The sequence below is a fragment of the Schistocerca serialis genome, chromosome 5 (genome assembly GCF_023864345.2).
Source record: "Schistocerca serialis cubense isolate TAMUIC-IGC-003099 chromosome 5, iqSchSeri2.2, whole genome shotgun sequence".
NCBI lineage: Eukaryota > Metazoa > Arthropoda > Insecta > Orthoptera > Acrididae > Schistocerca > Schistocerca serialis.
This window is the reverse complement of record NC_064642.1, coordinates 283,939,546-283,965,978: the sequence shown is the minus strand read 5'-3', so window position 1 is coordinate 283,965,978 and position 26,433 is coordinate 283,939,546. Positions and strand designations below refer to the sequence as shown.

At 41.7% G+C, this 26,433-nt stretch overlaps 1 protein-coding gene across 1 annotated transcript in view; it reads left to right on the top strand.

Moving 5' to 3' along the window:
* The first annotated feature begins 675 nt into the window (after nucleotides 1-675).
* Nucleotides 676-26,433, top strand: part of LOC126480924 (protein D3-like) — a 74,611-nt gene continuing 48,853 nt past the window's right edge. Inside the window, exons 1-2 of the mRNA XM_050104336.1 lie at nucleotides 676-795; nucleotides 20,664-20,765. Coding sequence (XP_049960293.1) covers nucleotides 694-795; nucleotides 20,664-20,765 — 204 coding nt within the window. The 5' untranslated portion in view covers nucleotides 676-693. The remainder of the gene's footprint in view (nucleotides 796-20,663; nucleotides 20,766-26,433) is intronic.

Here is a 26,433-nt window from a genome sequence, read left to right as displayed (position 1 = left end):
ACACGAATGAACGCAGTGGGAATAAGTTAACTTCTGATGCTAGCAGATTTGGTTTGATTTTTATTTGGTCTTGTTAAATAACAGTCTGTACAAAGTTAAGTGTTGTAGGACAAGTGAATACATACAATATCACATGGGCAAAAATTGAAGGAAAAACTATAAATCCCATGTGAACACTTCCTCCCAGAGAAACCTCGACACTGACGTAGACGTTCCGTTAACGGCCTGTGTGACTGGCATCTTTCGAATTTTGAAATGCTTTGTCATTGTTTGAGTCGTTCTTTACTAAGGACTGGCATTCCTCATAATTCTAATAATTTAAATTTATCTTGACTGTGTCAAATTTTTTGTTGCTGTTTAATTATTAATGCAGATTCTAACAGCTGCTGCACCAAAGCACTGAACTATTGTATAACCAGCATAATTTTTCTCGTCCCTCATTAATGAAGTTTGCCTGCGTTTGAACTATAATTTCATTTCACTTCATAATTAAATATTATTTTGTTACATATATGTATACTTGCTAGTTATAAAATTGTTTTGTATGAAGTGATACAAGCTTCAACTCGTTAATAAAATGCAAATATTATTTTCTCACTTGTAAGTAAATGGTTGCCATCTAAAAAATTGTTCTGATTTTATTCCCTCTCATCGAATTTCTCTGATTGACATCGACCTTGGAAACTGTTGAAGATGTTGTGTAGGTCTCTGATTGTATTCCATAGTTCAGTTGGCGTAAAGAGCCGGTGTTTTTTGAAAGAAAGCAATTTCTTCGTTTTGAAGATACTATCACAAGTAGGTTGGCGTTTGGTTTACTATGAGATTCTAGCATTTTGCTATACAAGTTTGTTGGCACTAATAATCCGGTTAGTTGGAATGAATTGCAATACAGAAGCGCCGGTTTTCTGTTCAGTGCCCAACTTTCGTTTCAGATATAGTGCAGAAGTAGTGGATACTAAGAGACCGATATAAATTTTGTAAAAGAAAGTTGTAAAGCTGACAGCGAAGTCTAATGTCGGCATGTTATAGTATTGTTGAGTTAATTGCGCAGTTATCTTATCGATTAGATAACGGCTAGACAACTGGAAAAAAATGTTATCCGTGTTGATGTAACTTGCAAGGACAACAGGCGACTATATCTCTATTAGTTGTCTTGATTGGGGCTTTCATTAAAGCAACCAAGAGGTATAGCGTGCTCGATTGGTTACTCGTACGTAAACGTGTGAGGACCAATATTCCAGTATATATCATTATATAGGATCGGTGGTAATGATGTGTGCAAGCGGGGTTGAAAATATCTTAAAAACATGTTCTTGTATTAGTCATGTTATTTTTTAGGGCACAAACGAGTGTAGAACTCATTCTTTACGAATTCGGCCCAGTTGAATAATTATAGATATTATGCCTGTTGTTACTTCGCTGGGTTTTATAAATAGCCTTCTTCATGTATCGACAAAATGTAATCGAATCACACTGTAAAATCAACACAACTAACTGAAAGTTAATGTTTAGCTGAAACAACCTTGTACTTGGATGAGAATGCCAATCTGGTACTTTTCTGCTTTCGGCCCAAGGTATTAGCTATATGATGTGTCTGTAGGTCTAGCTGTTCAAATACCAGAACTAGTTTTCAGGATACATTGTTTTCTTGTTATTTGTGTAAAACTTGCCCCATTTATTTGGAAACTTGAGTGAAGTATCTTAGAAGACCTGCAGGAAAAGGAATTTAGTTGTAAGAAATTTGCGGCAACCCTGTGATTTTACAATGTAATAATTACATGTAACAAAGCCATTGGTATTTCTATTTTAACTTTGGTTTACAATGCTGCATTCATTTGGCATCTATTTTTTTTCCATTAACCTTTAGATCAGAGAGAAATTGAAATTTGGTAGATGATGTTGTATTGATTAACTGTGGTCAATTGTTCAATATTCCTGTGAACACCATTTCAGATTTTTGTTCAATGCTTATTAGGTTTCACATTTTCTTTGATGCTCAATATTCATGCCCAGACCGTATTCCACCATATTCCATTTTACAACAGCTGTCACATTCTTCTCACAGTGTTGCAATCAGTTCTCATTCATGTCTTCCCATTCTGTAATACTGCCCTCAGGTGTCTTTCATTTTTATAGCACTCCCATATTTTATCCTTAGGGTCATTCCGTGTCAAGTCAACCAATTGTACTGTATGATTTGAACCATACCCTCTCAGATTTGGATGATTTTTTTTTTCGGGTGATGTACCCACAAACACTAGTTTAAATTTTATTTTCAAATTTTTCTGACCCTTGGTTTTTGAGTTTCAAGGGTTTAAAAATAAAAAAAACCTCTGCTCTTGATCAATTGATGGTTGTTTTAAAATGCTGTAGCTGAAAAACTATAAAACCTAGAGAGCTCAAAGTTGCACCATTGTTTTCCTCTAAAAATTCCCTTCAATTTGATATGTAACATGACTGTTACCTAAATCTGAAAATTTTAAACTATTCCAAAAAAAAAAAAAAAAACATTTTGAAATTTCCAAAATATGTACCCTCGGAGTTTTTTATAAAAATTGTGTGTATTGTCTAGTCTGACTGACTACATGCATGCAAAATTTCAAGGTGGGGTCTCAATGGGTTCTTGTATAAAATAATATTTCATTACAGCAATACACACTAGTGAGGTGAAAAGCAGACTGTTTCTAGGCCATGAATACTAAGGTAGGTGTATGTAATTCTATCAAACTTAAATTATTATGTTAGCCTTTTTATGCAACATTATCCTCTTATTGTTTGTTAATTCATTAAATGATATAGTGTTGTTTCGATTTAATGTTCATGATTCTTTTAACTATGTATCAGAAGGAAGTGAACACATTTTAATTGGTAATATATGTGCTACAAGTTAAAATTTTGAATAAAGCCACTCACCTTCATCCTTAGTTGTAAATGGCAGAGATTATCTTTTTCTTGGTTTTCCAGTGTTATTTGTAATTATTTGTAGCAAGTTCCTTATGTTAGAAATTGGCATATAATTAATTTCACTTGGGGAAAAAGGTTAACTTGTTGATATTTGCATGAATAGAACTGTGTTTCTAATACTAATTGGTATCTACAAAGTTAATACACATGGTATATATACAACTTAGTGTTTAGTGAGGGTAGGTGTAACATAATTGGGTCATCCCATGTCAGTTCAACCAGGGGCTCCAGCTCATAATCTCAGATTTGACTGAAATTCAGTACACTAATTATACTATGTGTGGAACACTCGTGTACAAAGTATTAGTTTCCCTGCCAATTAGTTCCAGAATTATGACTTGCGAAAGAAGGTGGCGTAACCCGGAAATTGCAACCCGCATCTGGCAATCTGTCTTCAGACCCAACTTCAGGGCTTAATAACTTTGGAACTATTCAACACAGTCCAGTGAAATTTTTACAACCCAGTAACACCCATTTAGAGAACACACTCCATGAACCAAAACACCAACAACATATTTCTGAGGGAAAATAAAATTCCAAAATGTGGTTAAAAAATGTAATACGTTAAAAGGTACATATTGTAGGTGCCCTCTATGCCAAATATAATTCACTTGAAAAGGGTATAATTTTTTGTGGTAAGCTTAATGTGGCCTAAGCACACACAGAGCTCATCTTGCCCATATCAGTGCCGGCTGCTGTGGCCTAATGGTTCTAGGCGCTTCAGTCTGGAATCACACTGACACTGCTATGGTTGCAGGTTCGAATCCTGCCTCGGGCATGGATGTGTGTGATGTCCTTAGGTTAGTTAGGTTTAAGTAGTTCTAAGTCTAGGGGACTGATGGCCTCAGATGTTAAGTCCCATAGTCCTTAGAGCCATTTGAACCCATATCAGTCACACAAACAGAGTTACATGCACACGAAAATACAACAATTTGAAAAATTACCTGAAAAACATGGATTTTCTTAGTGTGGTACCACAAAAGGGACAAGTGATATCCAAGCCAAATTTCAAACACTGCATAAGTAGACCATAATATAATATGTGGCAAAATTTCAACTTGTTATTGCAAGGCATTTGTGTACAATAAAAATTGACAGAGATATATTTGGTTAATTTTCTTTTAACACGATTTAGCAAGTAATAGTGATGATGCATACAGCTTGTTTCAGATAAAGCTGCAGCAATTGTTGGGAACCATTAGGCAACAAAGTTAAACAATGGTAGTTTTCAGGGACAGAATGAGTCATTGTTAGGCAGGAACAACAAAGGAAACAAGCAACAATTACAGGTTACTCATGTTTTTAAGATTCTAGTTCAGACTGGTCAGTACTGTTGTGGAAAGTCAGTATGGAGGCAGAGGAGTGTAATAGTGGTGCTTTTGTTCAAACAAGTTGTGACAGTTCACAAGCCATAACTCTGGAACTAATTTGCAGGGGAACTTAAAATTTTGTACATGAGTGTTCCACACTTGGTGTGCTAAATTTCAGCCAAATCTGAGACTATCAGCTGGAACATTTTCTCAAATTGGTTGAATTGATATGGAATGACCCAATTTAAACGTGCTTCTTTTATGATTTTTAAGATATTTTTCCCAAGCAAGAGAGGACAACATCATTTCTTTAGCACTTAAAGTGTAGGTTCGTCCCGTAGCTGTTGTTGGATTCGTTGTTTGTAAGAGAGTATTTCCTGCAACATCTAATACATGTCTTGGTTGTGGATAGTAAAAAGACAGGGCTGGACCCTTTGGCTGTAAAAAAATTATTCGGTACATGTCATTGTATTTTTCTTCATTGCATCCTAGCCACCAAGAGTCATCATATGCTACTGACACAAAACCAGCAGCAATATTTTCCATATGTGACAATGTTATTTGGTTCAGTGTTCTCACGTATTCAAGAGACTCATCCAGACTAAAATGATAAGGCTTGACAGTAATTTGACTCTCTGTGCAGGGTTTACATGAGTGAAACTTTTGCGTTCCCACAATCGCTTTTGATTCACTAAACTGAGGAAGTAAGTGTTCTTTGGTCAGTTCATAGTCCTCTGTTGTGTAATATTCAAAGTCAATGTTTTTTATGTTTTCCATGGCAAATACATAAAGTGATTTGTGTGTTAAGATTTGTTGGACATATGACCTTTGTCATGGGTGACTGGAATTCGGTAGTAGGAAAAGAAAGAGAAGGAAACATAGTAGGTGATTATGGATTGGGAGGAAGAAGTGAAAGAGGAAGCCATCTGGTAGAATTTTGCACAGAGCAAAACTTAATCACAGCTAATACTTGGTTCAAGAATCATGCAAGAAGGTTGTGTACATGGAAGAAGCCTGGAGAAACTGACGGTTTCAGATAGATTATATAATGGTAAGACAGATTTAGGAACTAGGTTTTAAATTGTAAGACATTTCCAGGGGCAGATGTGGACTCCGACCACAATCTATTGGTTATGAACTGTAGATTAAAACTGAAGAAATTGCAAAAAGGTGGGAATTTAAGGAGATGGGACCTGGATAAACTGATTAAACCAGAGGTTGTACAGAGTTTCAGGGAGAGTATAATGAAAAACTTGACAGGAATGGGGGAAAGAAATACAGTAGAAGAAGAATGGATAGCTTTGAGGGATGAAGTAGTGAAGGCAGCAGAGGATCAAGTAGGTAAAAAGACGAGGGCTAGTAGAAATCCTAGGTTAACAGATTAAATATTGAATTTAATTGATGAAAGGAGAAACTATAAAAATGCAGTAAATGAAGCAGGCAAAAAGGAATACAAACGTCTCAGAAATGAGATCGACAGGAAGTGCAAAATTGCTAAGCAGGCATGGCTAGAGGACAAATGTAAGGATGTAGAGGCTTATCTCACTAGGGGTAAGATAGATACTGCCTCTAGGAAAATTAAAGAGACCTTTGGAGTAAAGAGAACCACTTGTATAAATATCAAGAACTCAGATGGAAACACAGTTCTAAGCAAAGAACGAAAAGCAGAAAGGTGGAAGGAGTATATAGAGGGTTTATACAAGGGTGATGAACTGGAGGACAATATTATGGAAATGGAAGAGGATGTAGATGAAGACGAAATGAGAGATATGATAATGTGTGAAGATTTTGACAGAGCACTGAAAGACCTGAGTCGAAACAAGGCCCTGGGGGTAGAAAACATTCCATTAGAACTACTGACAGCCTTGGGAGAGCCAGTCTTTACAAAACTCTACCATCTGGTGAGCAGGATGTATGAGACCGGCGAAATACCGTCAGACCTCAAGAAGAATATAATAATTCCAATCCCAAAGAAAGCAGTTGTTGACAGATGCGAAAATTACCGAACAATCAGTTTAATAAGTCACAGCTGCAAAATACTAACTCGAATTCTTTACAGAGGAATGGAAAAACTGGTAGAAGCCGACCTCGAAGAAGATCAGTTTTGAATCCGTAGAAATATTGGAACACGTGAGGCAATACTAACCCTACGACTTATCTTAGAAAATAGATTAAGGAAAGGCAAACCTATGTTTCTAACATTTGAGAAAAGCTTTTGACAATGTTGACTGGGATACTCTTTTTCAAATTCTAATGGTGGCAGGGGTAAAATACAGGGAGCGAAAGGCTATTTACAATTTGTACAGAAACCAGATGGCAGTTATGAGTCGAGGGGCATGAAAGAGAAGCAGTGGTTGGGAGCGGAGTCAGACAGGGTTGTAGCCTATCCCCGATGTTATTCAATCTGTATATTGAGCAAGCAGTAAAGGAAACAAAAGAAAAATTTGGAGTAGGTATTAAAATCCACGGAGAAGAAATAAAAACTGTGAGGTTCGCCAATGACATTGTAATTCTGTCATAGACAGCAAAGGACTTGGAAGAGCACTTGAACGGAATGGACAGTGTCTTGAAAGAAGGATATAAGATGAACATCAACAAAAGCAAAACGAGGATAATGAAATTTAGTCGAATTAAGTCGGGTGATTCTGAGGGAATTAGATTAGGAAATGAGACACTTAAAGTAGTAAAGGAGTTTTGCTATTTGGGGAGCAAAATAACTGATGGTAGTCGAAGTAAAGAGGATATAAAATGTAGACTGGCAATGGCAAGGAACGCGTTTCTGAAGAAGAGGAGTTTGTTAACATCAAGTATAGATTTGTCAGGAAGTCGTTTCTGAAAGTAATTGTATGGAGTGTAACCATGTATGGTTGTGAAACATGGACAATAAATAGTTTGGACAAGAAGAGAATAGAAGCTTTCAAAATGTGGTGCTAGAGAAGAATGCTGAAGATTAGATGGGTAGATCACATAACTAATGAGGAGGTATTGAATAGGATTGGGGAGAAGAGGAGTTTGTGGCACAACTTGACTAGAAGAAGGGATCGGTTGGTAGGGCATGTTCTGTGGCATCATGGGATCACCAATTTAGTATTGGAGGGCAGCGTGGAGGGTAAAAATCGTAGAGGGATATCAAGAGATGAATACACTAAACAGATTCAGATGGATGTAGGTTGCAGTAGGTACTGGGGATGAAGAAGCTTGCACAGGATAGGGTAGCATGGAGAGCTGCATCAAACCAGTCTCGGGACTGAAGACCAGAACAACAACAGTTGCCTTTGTAAACTGGCTTTAGCAGGTAGCCGCTTAACAGTTCCGCCAAGGCCAACACATGCAGGCTTGCCATGGGATGTTGCAAAGAACTCCCACTCTGCCTCAACTTCAAAATCAGTTTTATGCAGCGCTGCCATCAGAAAAGTAAGTAATCTTTTTAAGTGCAAAAGGCAAGGTTTGCTTTATGATTTCTAGCAGTTTTTTCTGGAATACATAGAAAGCAAGTGTATTATGTTTCGGGCAATCTGATATGAAGACGTGCTGCAGATGTTTTAGTTTTCCCTCCCATTTATAATATATGATGAAAGGATGCAGTGGAGCTTGGGTGGTAGTCCAGTGGAATGATTGTATTTCATCTTGTGCTACGAAAGAGTAGTTTTCTGCAAAATCACAGTTGACTACTTCATGGCCTTCAGTTAAATTGTCCTTGATTTCGCTGTAGTGTTCTTTCTGTTGACTAGCTATAAATGAATGCGTTTTTACCTTCATTAGAGTGTCCAAAAACTCGTCCATAAAGTCATCAGTACTTTTTACTACAGTTTCCATCAAACACAGATCTACAGTTACCCAGTTTTTGTAGGTAACTTCATCAGTCATATCATCAGTGAACTTTGCATTCAATAGATATTTAAGTCTAGAGACACCAGGACATTCCTTACAAATATCCATAAAACATTGTTGTGATGGTGGATTGCACATCATCTTGACTAGGCAGGAATAAGATTTCAAAGCAGTTTTATCTCCATCCAAAACAAAATTTTGCTTCTTAGCACCATTCATCATTAGCTTAATGTTCTGGTGTAAGGTACACACACAAACAGTAAGTGTGCCACTTCTTCCAGCCAGGATACAGTTCCTTGGTCTTAATTCTCAAAACCTGGAAAACCCAATTTTGTTTGCAGTGATCTTTTCCTTAAATAATTGGTATATTTCTTACAAATTTGCCAACACTAGCCTCTTTGGAACCTGGATCTTTCCATCTTTATTTCTTATGGTCACACAATCTTTTTTTCCCTGGCATCATTCTACTAACGTCGTCAGAATTGTAGAAGTATTTATACTGTCAACAACATTCTCATTTAGAGTTTTTCCAGGTTTAGGATTAGGATTTGACAAAATTCCTTTTTCTATTACTAACAGTTTTACTGCACGAGCCATGTAGTTTGTCACTCCAAATTCTTCTTCTATTTTCTGACAGCTCCAGCTCATAGGTAAGATAGACAAAATCATCATGTTTTCACTTCTTTTTGTTGTTTGAGCAAACTGTTGTTTTAACTGTTGAATAATCTCCGATTCATCTTCAGAATGTTCAGTAATAACATCTTCAGGGCTCGATTCTGGTGGTAAGTTCTTTTCTAAGCTAGACTTTATTTTATCAAGTTTTTTCTTTGTATAGGTAGGCACAGCAAACTTTTTCTTCTTTAGTGGTGACTCACCAATGTGTTCCAGTGATGTGTTCGAATAGTCTACGGGATATTGAGGATCAATAAAAGAATCATTTACATTTTTGCTACTGCAATGTAAAATGTCATCTTCTGTTTTGTGTTTGTCACTAACCTTTTTCTTACATACATCACATATTTTCATGCCACTAACGATTCCTAAGTCGAGAGAGCACATCCAGTCTGTTACATTTCTTAGTGATTGTACGCGGGCTTTCTTATGATGTTCTTCTTTAAAAGGGTTACAACATTTAGCAGCAATAATTGCCCAATTCTTCTGAGATGCCATTTCTGTAAGGCAACAAATTCTACTATCAAAAATAGAGGGAAACATTCCACATGGGAAAAATATTTCTAAAAACAAAGATGATGTGACTTACCAAACGAAAGCGCTGGCACGTCGATAGACACACAAACAAACACAAACATACACACAAAATACTAGCTTTCGCAACCAATGTTGCTTCGTCAGGAAAGAGGGAAGGAGAGGGAAAGACGAAAGGATTTGGGTTTTAAGGGAGAGGGTAAGGAGTCATTCCAATCCCGGGAGCGGAAAGACTTACCTTAGGGGGGAAAAAAGGACGGGTATACACTCGCACACACACACATTAAGGTAAGTCTTTCTGCTCCCGGGATTGGAATGACTCCTTACCCTCTCCCTTAAAACCCACATCCTTTCGTCTTTCCCTCTCCTTCCCTCTTTCCTGATGAGGCAACAGTTTGTTGCGAAAGCTTGAATTTTGTGTGTGTGTGTGTGTGTGTGTGTGTGTGTGTGTGTGTGTGTGTGTGTGTGTGTCTATATATATATATATATAATGGGAAACATTCCACGTAGGAAAAATATATCTAAGAACAAAGATGATGTGCCTTACCAAATGACTACATTTCTATTATTTGGAACATTCTAGAAAAAATAAATATATTCAATAATCGTATTTTATGATATTTGATATATTACCACATACATGGCACGGCATACACGAAGACTACACCGCTCTATACTAGATCACTTGGACAACTTAACAGTAAAACATAGTACAATATATGGCACTCATAAGTTTTTTTGCTCTGATTGTTTCATACACATTTTAATGTAGGATCGGGGCCCCACTTATGGCCATATTAATGACATGTTTTTAGGTTTTATCATGTTTAACTTGTAGGAAATGAAAATATAATACTTAATCTTACCTCTCAGTAAATTAAGTTTCTCCTGATGCTTTGTACAACTTGTAGAATACAAAAAAACAGATCGTGTTTGCTTAAAGTAAAACACTACATAACTCAACTTCTGCAACACAGATCTTTTCATTAAATGGTGACTTCAAACAAGACCAAAAAAAGAAATGTTTCTATAGACAATTGAATAGCATATTTCATATTGCTATGGTAGGACTGGCTGGTATTCCAAAGGAGCTTAAAATTGCACCCGTTACATCAAGGTGGCCATAAGTGGGGTAGTGGCCAAAACTAGAGCCTTGACCCTATATGAAAATCTCACATTTTTTTTATAAGAAAAAGTGAATGTCATATAAAATCGTAAGATTCTTAAGTTATCATATTTTTATATATTTTACTCTTGCATTAATATATCATTTTATGAATTAGCAAACAAAAATAGGGTAATGTTGCATAAAAAGGCTAACATAATAATTTAAGTTTGTTAGAATTACGTAGGCCTACCTTAGTATTAATAGCCTAGAAATAGTCTGCTTTTCACCTCACTTGTGTGTATTGGGGTAGTAAAATATTATTTTATACAAGAACCCATTGAGATCCCGTCTTGAAATTTTGCATGCATGAGGTCAGTTAGACTGGACAACACACACAATTTTTATAAAAAAATCTGAGGGTACATATATTGGAAATTTCAAGAAGGTTTTTTGGAATAGTTAAAAATTTTCAGATTTAGGTAGCATAGTTATGTTACATATCAAATTGAAGGGAATTTTTAGAGGAAAACAATGGTGCAAGTTTGAGCTCTCTAGGTTGTATAATTTTTGAGCTACAGCATTTTAAAACAATCATCGATTGATCAAAAACAGAGGTTTTTTGATTTTTAAGCATTTGAAACTCAAAAACCAAAGGTCAGAAAAATTTGAAATTTCAATTTTAAACTAGTGTTAGTGGGTGCATTACCTGGAGAGAGAGAGAGAGAGAGAGAGAGAGAAAAAAAAAAAAAAAAACAAAAAAAAAAAAAAAAAATAATCTGAGATATCAAGGTTCAGTCTGTTAGTTGATTTGAGATGGAATGAGCCCTTCACTTTTTCGTTTTATTACAGGCTTGCCATCTGAGCTTCTCTTTTCTGCAAAGATTCCTTTAATTTTCCTGTAGGCACTAACTATTATCTTTCTCATAGTCATGCAAGCTTCTGTAGCTATGCGTATCATCTAATCACTCCTTCTATTCTAAATTGTACTAAATTTTTAGTTACTTTTATTCTATTTTGCCTGCTTTGTGAGATCCAGTTCTATAAGCACACTGGACAAAAAATTAGTCAACCCACAAACATCACTCTGTAACACTTCTACTGCCCTTGATAATGGCGTCAGTTCTGCGACCGTCCCCTTCATTTTCTTCAGGTATCCTACATTCAGCTAAAACCACTCTTTGGTAATTAAATCCATAGAACTACCATACTTAAAGGATATTGATTATTATGTCTTATCCAGTTTTCCTGATAGTCCCTGATATTTTTTATTGGATTAAGATTGGCTGATTTTGTGGACCAGTCTAGGTGCAGTAGGATGCTAGAGTGACCATCAAACAAGGAACATACACATGTAGCACCCCCCTGCGGGTTCGGGGGTTAGAATAGGCCCGCGGTATTCCTGCCTGTCGTAAGAGGCGACTAAAAGGAGTCTCACATGTTTCGGCAGTCTCACATGTTTTGGCCTTATGTGATGGTCCCCTCTCGGGTTTGACCTCCATCTTTCTAAATTATTCCAAAGAGCGAGCCAATTGGGGAAGGGCGCCTTACATGATGCGCTGTATCCGTCATGCATTGAGACTTTTAGCCGGCTTTTTCGTTGTTGCAATGGTGTCCCGCTCGTTTTCCATCTCTTGGGCGAGGATACGTCCCTGAGTGCGATTCCCACGCTGCACTCTGCAGTGTTGCTTTTAACTGCGACGACCATTTAACTGCGACGACAACCTTGTACATTTTTGCACCTAAGATCCAGCACAGTAGCCAGTCCGTTGTGGAGGGGCCGCCATGTACCCTGTTGGTTGTAGCCCCCTGTCAATACAGGGATCGCTCTACTGATGCCTGCGCCGTTAACTCCCCACGTATGCCAAGGAGTGGATGCCCATCTCCCTGGGGCATCAGGACTCTCGGCAATGGCCATCCTGCCAGGTGGCTATTGCTGCGGCTGGGTGGCGCCCGTGAGGAGGGCCCTTGGTCGGAGTAGGTGGCATCAGGGCGGATGACCCGCAATGAAGCGTGGTACATCATCTCTCGCTGGCGCCCAGCCACCAGCAGTCTCTAAGCGTTCGAGGGCTCATTTTAAAGCTAATGTTTATGACCCCAAATCATTCCCCTCCCTGGCCACACCATGGGAGGAACGAAAAGCATTGAATGACAGTGATGTGTATTCGCCCAGGTATCTCGTCTGTACCAGAGCTGATGGTGACTCGTTTCTATCCGTGAAGCCTCAGTTCTTTGTAGAGCATTTAGAGGACAAGTTTGGGGAGGTGGAGGGCTTGTCCAAAATGCGCTCTGGGTCAGTTTTGATAAAAACGGCATCCTCTGCCGAATCACGCAGGTTACTTGCTTGTGACAAGTTGGGGGATGTTAACGTTACCATCACCCCACATAAGAGTTTAAATATGGTCCAGGGTATTATTTTCCATCGGGACCTACTTTCGCAGTCTGATGACAAGCTGCGCGCCAATTTAGAGTGCCGTGGTGTACATTTCGTCCGGCGCGTTCATCGGGGTCCGAGGGACAATCAGGTAGCTACCGGTGCCTTCATCTTGGCCTTCGAAGGTGATACATTATCAGAGGATGTCAAGGTGATGGTCTACCGATGTGACGTCAAACACTATATCCCTCCCCCGATGCGGTGCTTTAAGTGCTGGAAGTTCGGTCACATGTCCTCTCGCTGTACTTCTAGCCTTACATGTCGAGATTGTGGACGCCCATCTCATCCTGATACTCCATGTGCCCCGCCTCCCATCTGTGTCAACTGCGGGGAGCACCATTCATCTTGCTCGCCAGACTGCAGAATCTTCCAGAAAGAACGCAAAATCATGGAATATAAGACCCTGGACCGACTGACCTACACTGAGGCTAAGCGGAAATTTGAACGGCTACATCCCGTGCGCATGATGTCATCTTACGCCTCCACTGTCACTCCTGCTCCAGCTCCTTCAGCTGCAAGTCATACCGTCAGCTCTCAGAGTCAGAGGACCTCACGTGCCCCCTTGACGATGGGGGCCCCTTCTCTCGCTGTTGCTCCCACACCATCTACCTCGGGAGCAGCACCCACTAAACCACTGGGGACACCAGTCCCCACTTCTAAGCCGGAGAAGCGTAAGTCTTCTTTGGCTTCTCTTGCTCGGAAGGGATCCCTTGGGTCACTCCCTTCCCAGGTTCCTACCAGTGGCACAGCAGACACCAACCAGTGGCTGAAGATGCCACAGGTCGCTGGTCGACGGGCTTCGCGATCCTCTTCGGTCCCGGAGACTGACTCCAATAAGCCCTCTCAACAACGGCAACCAAAGGAACAGCAAGGGAAAATGACTTTGAAGACCCGTAAGACCAAGACCCCTGCGGTGGGACCTACTCCACCGCTACCTAAAAGCTCTGCGTCTGACGATGAGGTGGAGATCCTTGCGTCCGCTGAGGACCTCGACCTCGCCGGTCCCTCAGACGCAATGGATAGCACTTGCACGGGTGCTCCATCGGAGGCAGCAGGTGACCCAGCGGCGTAATCTGCCTTCCCAGTCCCGTCACGCCTTTCCCAGCCATGGACAAAACCATCCTCCAGTGGAACTGCAGCAGTTTCTTCCACCATCTAGCTGAGCTCCGCCGACTTATCAGCCTTCACCGTTTCTTCTGCATTGCTCTTCAGGAAACTTGGTTTCCAGCAATGCGAACCCCCGCCCTCCGTGGCTATCGGGGTTATTATAAGAACCGGGCAGCATATGAAAGGGTGTCTGGTGGTGTCTGCCTCTATGTCCTTCACTCTCTGCACAGTGAGTCTGTCCCTCTCCACACACCTTTAGAGGCTGTCGCTGTTCGGATGTGGACGCCACAGGCTGTTACCGTCTGCGGTCTTTACCTTCCACCGGATGGTGATGTCTCGCAGCATGTCCTGGCTGCGCTGATTGCCCAATTGCCGCCACCTTTCTTGCTATTGGGCGACTTCAACGCCCATAACCCTCTGTGGGGGTGGGTCAGTGGAAACAGGTAGGGGCGCCACCATTGAGCATTTATTGTCGCAGCTCGATCTCTCGATTTTAAATGATGGTGCCTTCACACACTTCAGTGTGGCGCATGGCACATACTCCACCATTGACCTTTCAATCTGTAGCCCTAGCCTCTTACCGTCTGTCCAATGGAGTGTGCATGACGACCTGTGTGGTAGTGACCCCTTTCCGATCTTTCTGTCACTACCACAGCGTCACTCTTCTGGGCGCCTTAGCAGATGGGCTATGAATAAGGCTGACTGGGACTTGTTCTCCTCCACTGCCGCTATTGAGCCTCTCTCTAATGATGACATTGATGCGGTGGTTCAATCGGTCACCACCGGCATCGTTACTGCCGCCGAATCTGCCATTCCCCGTTCCTCTGGGTCACCTCGGCGGCGGACTGTGCCTTGGTGGTCGCCGGAGATCGCTGCAGCGATTAACGATCACCGGCGGGCGCTACAATGTCACAAGCGACATCCCTGCATTGAACACCTCATCACCTTCAAACGGCTGCGAGCGCGGGCCCGCCGTCTTATCCGCCAAAGCAAGCAGGAGTGCTGGGAGCGGTGTGTGTCCACCATTGGCCTCCATGTCTCTCCATCGCAGGTCTGGGCCAAGATCAGACGCCTCTATGACTATCGGACCCCTGTCAGCGTCCCTGCGCTCTCACTGAATGGAGCAGTTTGTACAGACTCCGACGAAATTGCCAACAGTTTGGCAGAGCATTTTGCTCTTAGTTCCGCTTCTTCCAATTACCCGCTGGCCTTCCGCTCCATTAAAGAGCGGATGGAACGTTGGAGCCTTTCGTTTCGCACCCACCACCCAGAATCTTACAATGCTCCATTCAGTGAGTGGGAATTTCGCAGTGCCCTAGCCGCTTGTCCTGATACCGCTCCTGGGCCAGATGGCATCCACTGTCAGATGCTGAAACACCTTTCAGTGGACTGCCAGCGGCGCCTCCTCGATCTTTACAACCGTCTTTGGGTCGAGGGGGAGTTTCCGTCACGATGGTGGGAAAGCGTAGTCATCCCCGTTTTGAAACCTGGAAAGAGCCCTCTGGGGGTGGACAGCTACCATCCCATTAGCCTCACCAACGTTCTTTGCAAGTTGCTTGAACGGATGGTAAGCCGGCGCTTGAATTGGGTACTGGAGTCTCGAGGCCTTCTGGCTCCGTCTCAGGGTGGGTTCCGTAAAGGCCGCTCCGCCACCGACAATCTGGTGAGCCTGGAGTCGGCCATTCGTACTGCCTTTGCCCGCCGTCGGCACCTGGTCGCTGTCTTTTTTAGACATGCGGAATGCGATCTTTATCAGAAATTTCCTGTCGTATTGTACCTTCCGCGTGCAAATCGCGGCCTCATATAGTTCCTCCCACGTCCAGGAGACTGGTGTGCCACAGGGTTCTGTTTTAAGTGTCTGCCTGTTTTTAATAGCCATTAATGGGCTCGCTGCGGCCGTGGGAAATTCTGTCTCCGCTTCCCTGTATGCTGACGACTTCTGCCTTTACTACAGCTCTACTGGCATTGCAGCTGTTGAACGTCAACTACAGGGCGCTATCCGCAAGGCGCAGTCTTGGGCTGTAGCTCATGGGTTCCAGTTTTTGGCAGCCAAGACCTGCGTTATGCATTTCTGCCGGCGACGTACTGTCCACCCGGAGCTGCGGCTTTATCTTGCCGGCGAACTTCTTTCAGTGGTGGAATCACACAGGTTTTTGGGGGTGGTTTTCGATGCCCGCTTGACTTGGCTGCCTCATATCCGGCAGCTCAAACAGGCGTGTTGGCGGCACCTCAGTGCTCTGCGATGCTTGAGCCACACCCGCTGGTGCGCCGACCGCTCTACCCTGTTACGGCTCTACCAGGCATTAATCCAGTCTCGCCTGGATTATGGGAGCCTGGCTTATGGCTCAGCATCCCCATCTGCGTTGCGTATGCTGGACCCAATCCTCCATAGCGGGATACGCCTTGCCACTGGTGCTTTCCACACCAGCCCTGTGGACAGCATAATACTGGAGGCAGGTGTCCCTCCACTGCGGTTACAACGCCAACAATTACTGGCTGCTTATGCTGCCCATGTTTTTAGCTTGCCCGCGCATCCAAATTACCGTGTCCTGTTCCCGCAGTCAGTCGTCCATCTGCCAGACTGTCGGCCCCGGTCGGGTTGTCCGATCGCCATACGCGTCCAGGAGCTTCTCTCCGGGCTTGGGTTTTTCCCTGTTCCACCTCCTTTCCGGGCACTTCTGCGTACACCCCCGTGGCGTGTGCCTCGCCCTTGCCTTCGGCTCGACTTGGCACAGGGCCCGAAGGACTCAGTACCTCCAGAGGCCTTCCGCCGCCGCTTTTATTCCATCCTGGCCACGTATCAGGGCTCTGGCGTAGTTTACACTGACGGCTCGATGGTCGCTGGTCGAGTCGGTAATGCGCTAACTCTAGGGGACCATTCCGAACAACGTTCCTTGCCGGATGGCTGCAGCGTTTACACTGCTGAGCTAGTCGCCATCTTTCGTGCCCTAGAGCATATCCGCTCCTGCTCAGGTGAGTCTTTCGTTATCTGTAGCGATTCCCTAAGCGGTTTACGAGCTCTCAACCAGTGTTTCCCTCGTTCCCGTCTGGTGCTGGCTATCCGGGAGTCCCTGCATACTCTTGCGCTTTGCGGTCGCTCTGTGGTCTTCGTGTGGACCCCAGGCCATGTTGGGATACCTGGCAATGAGAATGTTGACCACCTGGCGAAAGAGGCCACTAGTAAATCATCTCTGGAGATTGGCCTCCCGGAGACTGATTTGCGGACAGTCTTACGCCGCGAAGTTCTTTCGGTTTGGGACGCTGAATGGCGCAATCTGCCCACGCCCAACAACCTCCGTCCCATCAAGGCGACGACGACTGTGTGGTGGTCGTCCATGCGGGTCTCCCGCAAGGAGTCTGTTGTCCTCTGCCGGCTGCGCATTGGGCACACTCAGCTTACGCACGGCCACTTATTGCGCTGTGAGAATGCACCTCTATGTCTCTGCGGCTCCGTTTTATCTGTGGTCCATATTTTATTGGAGTGTCCGCTTTTAGCTGCGCTCAGGCAGTTGTTCGCACTGCCTGACACGCTCCCTGCCCTTTTAACAGATGACTCTGCTACGGCTGACTTAGTTTTACGTTTTATTCGGGCAGGGGGTTTTTATCATTTAATCTAAGTGTTTCTGTTTTATCTTATTGTTTTGTGTTGATTCTGGCCTTTGGCCTCCGGTTTTAAACTGATTTTTTAATGTGTTTTAAGTGGTTGGCTTTTCCTTTTTTATTTCTATGGTCGGCTAACCACCGTCACACTCTGTGTGATTTTAGTTCGTTTTGTCTGGTCTTTGTCTCAGTTTCTCTTGTTCTGTGTCGTCTGTGCTCTATTCTGTTAATCGTTTTTCTTCTCTGTGAGTGTTTTTAGTACTTGGAAAAAGGGACCGATGACCGTAGCAGTCTGGTCCCTTTAATCCCACAAACCAACCAACCAACCACATGTAGCATTGTGAACACAGTAGTTCCAATATTGGAAGGTCAGAGTCTGGAGCATACTCATCATCAAGTGGTAGAATAAATGGCAACACAAAGTTACTGGGAATGTTGAAATAAACCTCTAGCTAAAGTTAGGTATTGAACTTGCCGCGAAAACTTGTTTGTGTTGACAGACTGCTCTGTAGGGCAGCCAGAGGTCGAGGTTAAGTAGGAGGATGACAAGTAGGTTGTGATTTGGTGAAGCCAGTGAATGGGAAAGCATAAAATCCAGTTGTGGTAGCAAATTGACTGGTAGTGGAGCCTAACGCTTATTGCCTTGACGCATTGAAAAATGCAGGGGTGTCCAATATGTCACTTTTACCCAAACAACCTGGTCCATGTTCATAGTAACTTCATGAATGGGCCCAAATAATGGTATAAAAATTCTATTCTTTGTATAATTTGAAAAGAAACAAAATCATGACTTGGACTGCAGCCTTCAGTCCTCTACTATCCACTTGATGCGCTGCGTGTCCCATTGAAGACGTGGTGCTTTATGCCACTGTTAGCAATGGCATCTCCTGCAAGGCCTCCAACTGTGAATGTTCATTGCAAGCATTTTCTGTACAAATTTCAACCAGAAACGGGTTGAAGTAGGTTTGAATTCACTGACAACAGCAACTTATCTGATTTGAAACCAGTTTTCATTGCTAGGTGTGACACTCGTCTGTATTCTGTTATTTAGGACTTTTTTTATCATCAGTGTTCTTGCGACATGATACATGGCTGTGACTGTAATACTATTCATTTTAGACTCATTTTACAGTCTGTGTTGATACACAAACAAATTGGATGACTTCATGGTGCGATCATGACCACATTACAGCACAATCGTTCATTGCTGCCATTCTTTTAAGCCTCCCTGTCGATCCATCTTACTGCACTGAATCCCCACAAGCTTACCAACTGGCAATACACATTAATTCATTGCCAAGACTTATGTAAGTGATGGAGTGTCACATGACAATGTTCTACCAATTCTGCACCTTCTACAGCACTCTAAAACTGACCAATGTGCTTGTGTAATGGAGTGACTAATATTTTGTCGGTGAGCTTATTTTCTTTTGTTGTTGTTGTTGTTGTTGTTGTTGTTTTTGTGCTCTTCAGTCCAGAGACTCGTTTGATGCAGCTCTCCTTGCCACTCTATCCTGTGCAAGCTTCTTCATCGCCAAGTGCTTGCTGCAACCTACATCCTTCTGAATCTGCTTAGTGTACTAATCTCTCGGTCTCCCTCTACGATTTTTACCCTCCAAGCTTCCCTCCAATATTAAATTAGTGATCCCTTGATGCCTCAGAATGTGGCCTACCAGCTGATCCCTTCTTCTAGTCAAGTTGTACCACAAATTCCTCTTCACTCCAATTCTGTTCAGTACCCCCTCATTAGTTACATGACCTACCCATCTAATCTTCAGAATTCCTCTGTAGCACCACATTTTGAAAGCTTCTATTCTCTTCTTGTCCAAACTGTTTATCGTCTGTGTTTCACTTCCATACATGGCTACATTCCATACAAATACTTTCAGAAATGACTTCCTGACACTTACATGTATACTAGATGTTAACAAATTTCTCTTCTTCACAAATGCTTTTCTTGCCATTGCCAGTCTACATTTTATATCCTCTCTAATTTGACCATCATCAGTTATTTCGCTTAGAGCTATGCATTCCTTGCACCTGTTAGTTTTTAGTTGCTTAATCCTTCCTTTAATAGAACTCTCAACATCTTTTTGTTGTTTCAACTTCTCCAAGACATAATTACGCTACTTAATTTCCTGTCTTTCTGTGATGTCTTCCATTTTAATCAGCAATCCATAATAAATAAATTATGCTTGTTTTGGAGTTTATAATTTGGTTTCCAGGCAGCTGTCTCACTCCCACCCTCCCCCTCCCCCATCTAGTCCACATTTTCCTTCTATTTATTTTTGCTAGTCTTCCTTTTCCTGCAGTTTAGTTCCATTCTCCATCATTATTACAATTAAATTTTTCTTTCACTGAACATATTTGAATTAATTGTTTTGTCTCATCAAACATTCTTTCCAAAATCTTCTGATCGAGAGAGCTAGTGGAGATGGAAGCATGTGCCACTATGGTGGGTCTTAACTTAATATATATCTCAGTTCTGATGTTATGTTTAGCATTCTGTTCCTCATAGTTCACCATAATAACCATTTTCTTATTCATTATTGGACCTTTTCTGCAGTATCTGTATTTTGATTTTGTGTTGACAGTTCTGTACTCACCTAACCATAAAATCTTGTTCTTCCCTCCAACATGTCACCTACAATCATTTTAGCTTGTCTTCATACCGTTTTGCAGCACCTCTAACACAGTCAATCCAAGCCATCCATCCACACCACCTGTGCCTTGATTCTGCCCCCCTCCCCCCCTCCCATTTCTTGTGCCCCAATTCCTTTACATTTTCTCTTTTCATGTATCTTCCTGCCACAACCCCCCCCCCCCCCCCCCTAGTTATTCACACATTTCTCTTGCCTCTCTCTTTCCATCTCATTGTTAGTCTGAGTATCCTTTTTCACCATTCACATCTTAGCTAGTATAGTTCCTTTGAGTATGTTACACCATAATTCGTGCATGTTGCTTTTCCAGTCTGATTTTGTTGTTGATGGGGCATTGAACCTGAATTTCCCTGCTTACTACTCCACTCTGTACACCACTTTCTTATGATTGATAGACTTTTATTGTGCAGTTCTCTTTATGGTTTCTATTTGCTGATTGGTTTCAGGATAACAGCAGGTTCTTCAGCTTGGGCTGTAAGCTAAAAAGCATGGATAAGCACCAAGTTGCGCCTGACGTTATTGATAAGGCCCCTACTCAGGTCTTGGAGGTAAGTTACTCCTACTTGCTGGTACATTGTGTTGGACAAAATGGTGAGTATATGGATTTGCTGTAGAAATGTTCCATAGGAGTAAGAGTATAAAAAAATGTGTGTATGTTGTAAAGTGACTGAATTTCCAGGTGTTGCCAACCTGTTGCCATGAGTTATGCAGGATGGTGATAACTGCTCTCCTAAAGGTTTATGGAGTGAACAAACGTGATTGTTGATGCATTTTTATTTATATTTCTCTGTGGCATTTTGTAACACTTACCAACATGGAAGTCCTATGCAACCATGAGTAAGCAAACCATATCCCCTAGCATTTTTCCTGTGGTTTCTATGTTTGCTTGAGCCACCTGCCATTGTGATATGAGTTATAATAGCAGTGAAGACTATCTTGTTTCTGTAACCATTAAAATTATGTGATGGTTCATTTATGAATGACTACAGGTACTGGGTTTGAACTGCACAATATCTTTAAAATTTTTTATTACAGTAGTTCACCCACTACGCAGAATGGTAACCACTCCATGGGTGGCATTATCAGGTACCTGCATGGTGTTAGCCCCGCAGACTATTCAGGGGCTAATTTTTACCCCTCCCCAAGATTGGACAGGTGTGGTGTATCTTATTTGGGACAAGAGGTCTCTGCACTATGTTGTCCAACCCATAAATCCATCTCTGGTTGCTATTACATTGGTGGGGTGATGACCCTTCTGGTCATAGTGGATAGTACCGTGGCAGAACAGTCAGATTGAAGAGACTCAAACTAACTGTACTGGCGGCAATATTAATGCAGCAGTCTCCAGGTGCATCAACTTATTTACAGAGAAAGGATATAACAAAATAAATTTTCCTCTTAGCTACAATGGGAGCCAACATGTTAAACAAAGAAAGATATTTGTTCCTCAACTCCTGATCTGTAAGAGGACTGGCTGTGAATCATCCCCAAATACCAAGCCATTATTTGTGGTGGAGTAAATTTAAGACAAGAATGGCTAAGTCATTTCAGTGAACAAAATACAGAATGATTCTGTATTAATATAAACGTCTTTTCATGCTAAGTCATGAGCATTGTCAGTGTGATCAACTTGGCAGCATCCCTTATGCCTATTCCCCCTCCCCCCCCTCCCTTCCTCCTCCTCCTCCTCCTCCTCCGCCTCCTCCTCCTCAAGGACCTAAATGTTTTCTTCCACAGGGACTTAATACAATACTTAAAATTGATGACAGTTTATGAACAAATATGGAAAGATTGGGTGTCCATTTTGTGTGTTCAGTCCAGTAAGTGCCTGAAGATGACAAAATAGACTCAGGAGCAATTAGCTTGGGTTTTCGGGGTGACTTATTACCAGAAAGGTTACTATTGTGGTTTATTGGAGTGATGTAGAACCTATGTGCAGCTCCTGAAAAGGTGCTTAAAACGTGTGAAATTTGGCCATACATCATCTAGTTGCACAACAAATGAAGCTATCTGTAGAGATTGCAGATGATCACTGCATTAGGATCCACCTTGTTACAATTTTGAGAAGTGTCACTCCTCCCTCCCTCTACCTTCACCATCCCATTATCCTTCTCCAGATCACAAACTGCCACATCATGGCAAGTCAACATAAGGTCTAAGAACTCATGGTCTTTGATCATTTCATATGCCAGGAAGTCAGAAATAAGTAATATCAACTTTACCCTATCCATATGACAGCTACTCCCAAGAAGTACTCTCTCCATGATGTATGATGCAGATGAATATTCCCTCTCCCTCCTTGTTACAGGGCACTAGTGGTCACCTTACTTCAGTTGTTCATGTGATGATAGGGGTTACCACCTCCTTCTCCTGTGCTGTGGACTTTGACTACCTCTGCGCATTAACACCACGTAGTAGATGCTTGCTCCATCCTGATCCTACTACCCTAACCACCACAACCCCCCACACTAATGACACACTTGAGCTGCAAAACATACTAGCTACACAGTATCTTGTATAGAGACATTTATGTAGGCATGTTACTAATGTCAGGTGTTGAAGTTAGATTCAGCAGTAGAGCAATTCACACTGTGTAACAAGTGTTACAACTATTAAAATATAGACCTAAGTGAAAAGTCCAATTATCTGTTGTAGTGTATTTATTTAAGTAGACCTAAATAAAAAGAGCTACAGTGGATTGTTGCACTTTTCACTCAGTTTTTATATTTTTTATATTTTAATATACTGTATGGTTAAATGATGACGGCATCCTCTTGGGTAAAATATTCCGGAGCTAAAAAAGTCCCCCATTTGGATCTCTGGGTGGGGACTACTCAGGAGGACGTTGTTATCAGGAGAAAGAAAACTGGCGTTCTATGGATCAGAGTGTGGAATGACAGATCCCTTAATCGGGCAGGTAGGTTAGAAAATTTAAAAAAGGAAATGGATAGGTTAAAGCTAGATATAGTGGGAATTAGTGAAGTTCAGTGGCAGGAGGAACAAGACTTCTGGTCAGGTGAATACAGGGTTATAAATACAAAATCAAATAGGGGTAATGCAGGAGTAGGTTTAAAAATGAATAAGAAAATAGGAATGTGGGTAAGCTACTACAAACAGCATAGTGAACACATTTTTGTGGCCAAGATAGATACGAAGTTCAAGCCTACCACAGTAGAACAAGTTTATATGCCAACTAGCTCCACAGGTGACGAAGAGATTGATGAAATGTATGATGAGATAAAAGAAAGTATTCAGATAGTGAAGGGAGACAAAAATTCAATAGTCATGCATGACTGGAATTCGACAGTAGGAAAAGGCAGAGAAGAAAACGTGGTAGGTGAATATGGACTGGGAGTAAGGAATGAAAGAGAAAGCCGCCTGGTAGAATTTTGCACAGAGCATAACTTAATCATAGCTAACACTTGGTTCAAGAATCATGTAAGAAGATTGTATACATGGAAGAAGCCTGGAGATACTGGAAGGTCTCAGATAGATTATATAGTGGTAAGACAAAGATTCAGAAACCAGGTTTTAAATTGTAAGACATTTCCAAGGGCAGATGTGGACTCTGACCACAATCTATTGGCTATGAACTGTAGATTAAAACTGAAGAAACTGCAAGAAGGTGGGAATTTGAGGAGATGGGACCTGGATAAACTGACTAAACCAGAGGCTGTACAGAGTTTCAGGGAGAGAATAAGGGAACAATTGACAGGAATGGGGGAAAGAAATACAGTAGAAGAAGAATGGGTAGCTTTGAGGGATGAAGTAGTGAAGGCAGCAGATGATCAAGTAGGTAAAGAGATGAGGGATGGTAGAAATCCTTGGGTAACAGAAGAAACATTGAATTTAATTGATGAAAGGAGAAAATATAAAAATGCAGTAAATGAAGCAGGCAAAAAGCAATACAAATGTCTCAAAAATGAGGTTGACAGGAGGTGCAAAATGGCTAAACAGGGAGGCTAGAGGACAAATGTAAGGATGTAGAGGCGCGTATCACTAGGGGTAAGATAGATACTGCCTCTAGGAAAATTGGATACCTTTGGAGAAAAGAGAACCACTTGTATGAATATCAAGAGCTCAGATGAAACCCAGTTCTAAGCAAAGAAGGGAAAGCAGAAAAGTGCAAGGAGTATATAGAGGGTCTATACAAGGCCAATGTTATTGAGGACAATATTATAGAAATGGAAGAGAATGTAGATAAAGATGAAATAGGCAATATGATACTGCGTGAAGAGTTCGACAGAGCACTGAAAGACCTGAGTCGGAACAAGGCCCCGGGAGTAGACAACATTCCATTAGAACTACTGACAGCTTTGGGAGAACCAGGCCTAACAAAACTCTACCACCTAGTGAGAAAGGTGTAGGAGACAGGCAAAATGCCCTCACACTTCAAGAAAAATATAGTAATTCCAATCCCAAAGAAAGCAAGGGGTTGACAGATGTGAAAATGACTGAACTATCAGTTTAATAAGCCACGACTGCAAAATACTAATACGAATTCTTTACAGACAAATGTAAAAACTGGTAGAAGCCTACCTCGGGGAAGATCAGTTTTGGAGTCCGTAGAAATGTTGGAACACATGAGGCAATACTGACCCTACGACTTATCTTAGAAAATAGATTAAGGAAAGGCAAACCTATGTTTCCAGCATCTGTAGATGTAGAGAAAGCTTTTGACAATGTTGACTCTCAAATTCTGAAGGTGGCCGGAGTAAAATACAGGGAGCAAAAGGCTATTTACGATTTGTATGGAAACCAGATGGCAGTCATCAGAGTCGAGGGGCATGTTAGGTACGCAGTGGTTGGGAAGGGAGTGGGACAGGGCTGTAGCCTATCCCTGATATTATTCAATCTGCATATTGAGCAAGCAGTAAAGGAAACAAAAGAAAAATTCGGACTAGGAATTAAAATCCATGGAGAAGAAATAAAAACTTTGAGGTTCACCTATGACATTGTAATTCTGTCAGAGACAGCAAAGGACCTGGAAGAGCAGCTGAACGGAATGGACAGTGTCTTGAAAGAAAGATATAAGATGAACACCAACAAAAGCAAAACGAGGATAATGGAATGTAGTCAAATTAAATTGGGTGTTGCTGCGGCAATTAGATTAGGAAATGAGACGCTTAAAGTAGTAAAGGAGTTTTGCTATTTGGGGATCAAAATAACTGATGATGGTCGAAGTAGAGAGGATATAAGATGTAGACTGGCAATGGCAAGGAAAGCGTTTCTCAAGAAGAGAAATTTGTTAACATCGAGTATAGATTTAAGTGTCAGGAAGTTGTTTCTGAAAGTATTTGTATGGAATGTAGCCATGTATGGAAGTGAAACATGGACGATAAATAGTTTAGACAAAAAGGGAATAGAAGCTTTTGAAATGTGGTGCTACAGAAGAATGCTGAAGATTAGATGGATAGATCACATAACTAATGAGGAGGTATTGAATAGAATTGGGGAGAAGAGGAGGTTGTGGCACAACTTGACTAGAAGAAGAGATCGGTTGGTAGAGCATATTCTGAGGCATCAAGGGATCACCAATTTAGTACTGGATGGAAGTGTGGTTGGTAAAAATTGTAAAGGGAGACTGAGAGGTGAATACAGTAAGCAGATTCAGAAGGATGTATGTTGCAGTAGTTATTCACAGATGAAGAGGCTTGCACAGGATAGAGTAGCATGGAGAGCTGCATCAAACCAGTCTCTGGACTGAAGTTCACAACAACAACATATTTTAATTGTTTCAACAACTGTAAATAAGTACCTGTTATAATGTATGAATTGGTCAATCAGTCATATACATAGCTACTTTAGCTGTGGCCGCCCTAATTTTAAAATTATCAGAAACTGAGGCAATCAGTACATGCCCCATGCTGACACCATGTTAACTAAATGTACAGCATGTCTGCAAGATACATGTACTACTACTCCATTGTCTTGGGTTTTCATAAACTGTGACAGTTTTTAGGTCGGATGGTGTATTCCACATATAATACCCTGGCTTTTACCTGAATTGGCTGAAAAGAGTTGGTCTAATTGCACTAGCATTGATGTTGCAACATGAAGGGATCCTGTGCTTGGATATATGAGGTGGAATCTAAAATTTTTGGGACTGATGCTGCCATCTGGAAAGTAGTAGCAGTATTAGTAGTAGATCTTTGCACCGCTGGGTGGTGAGAGCTTCATATCTGACGAGTCAGTGTGCGGAGTGGCATTCAGCTG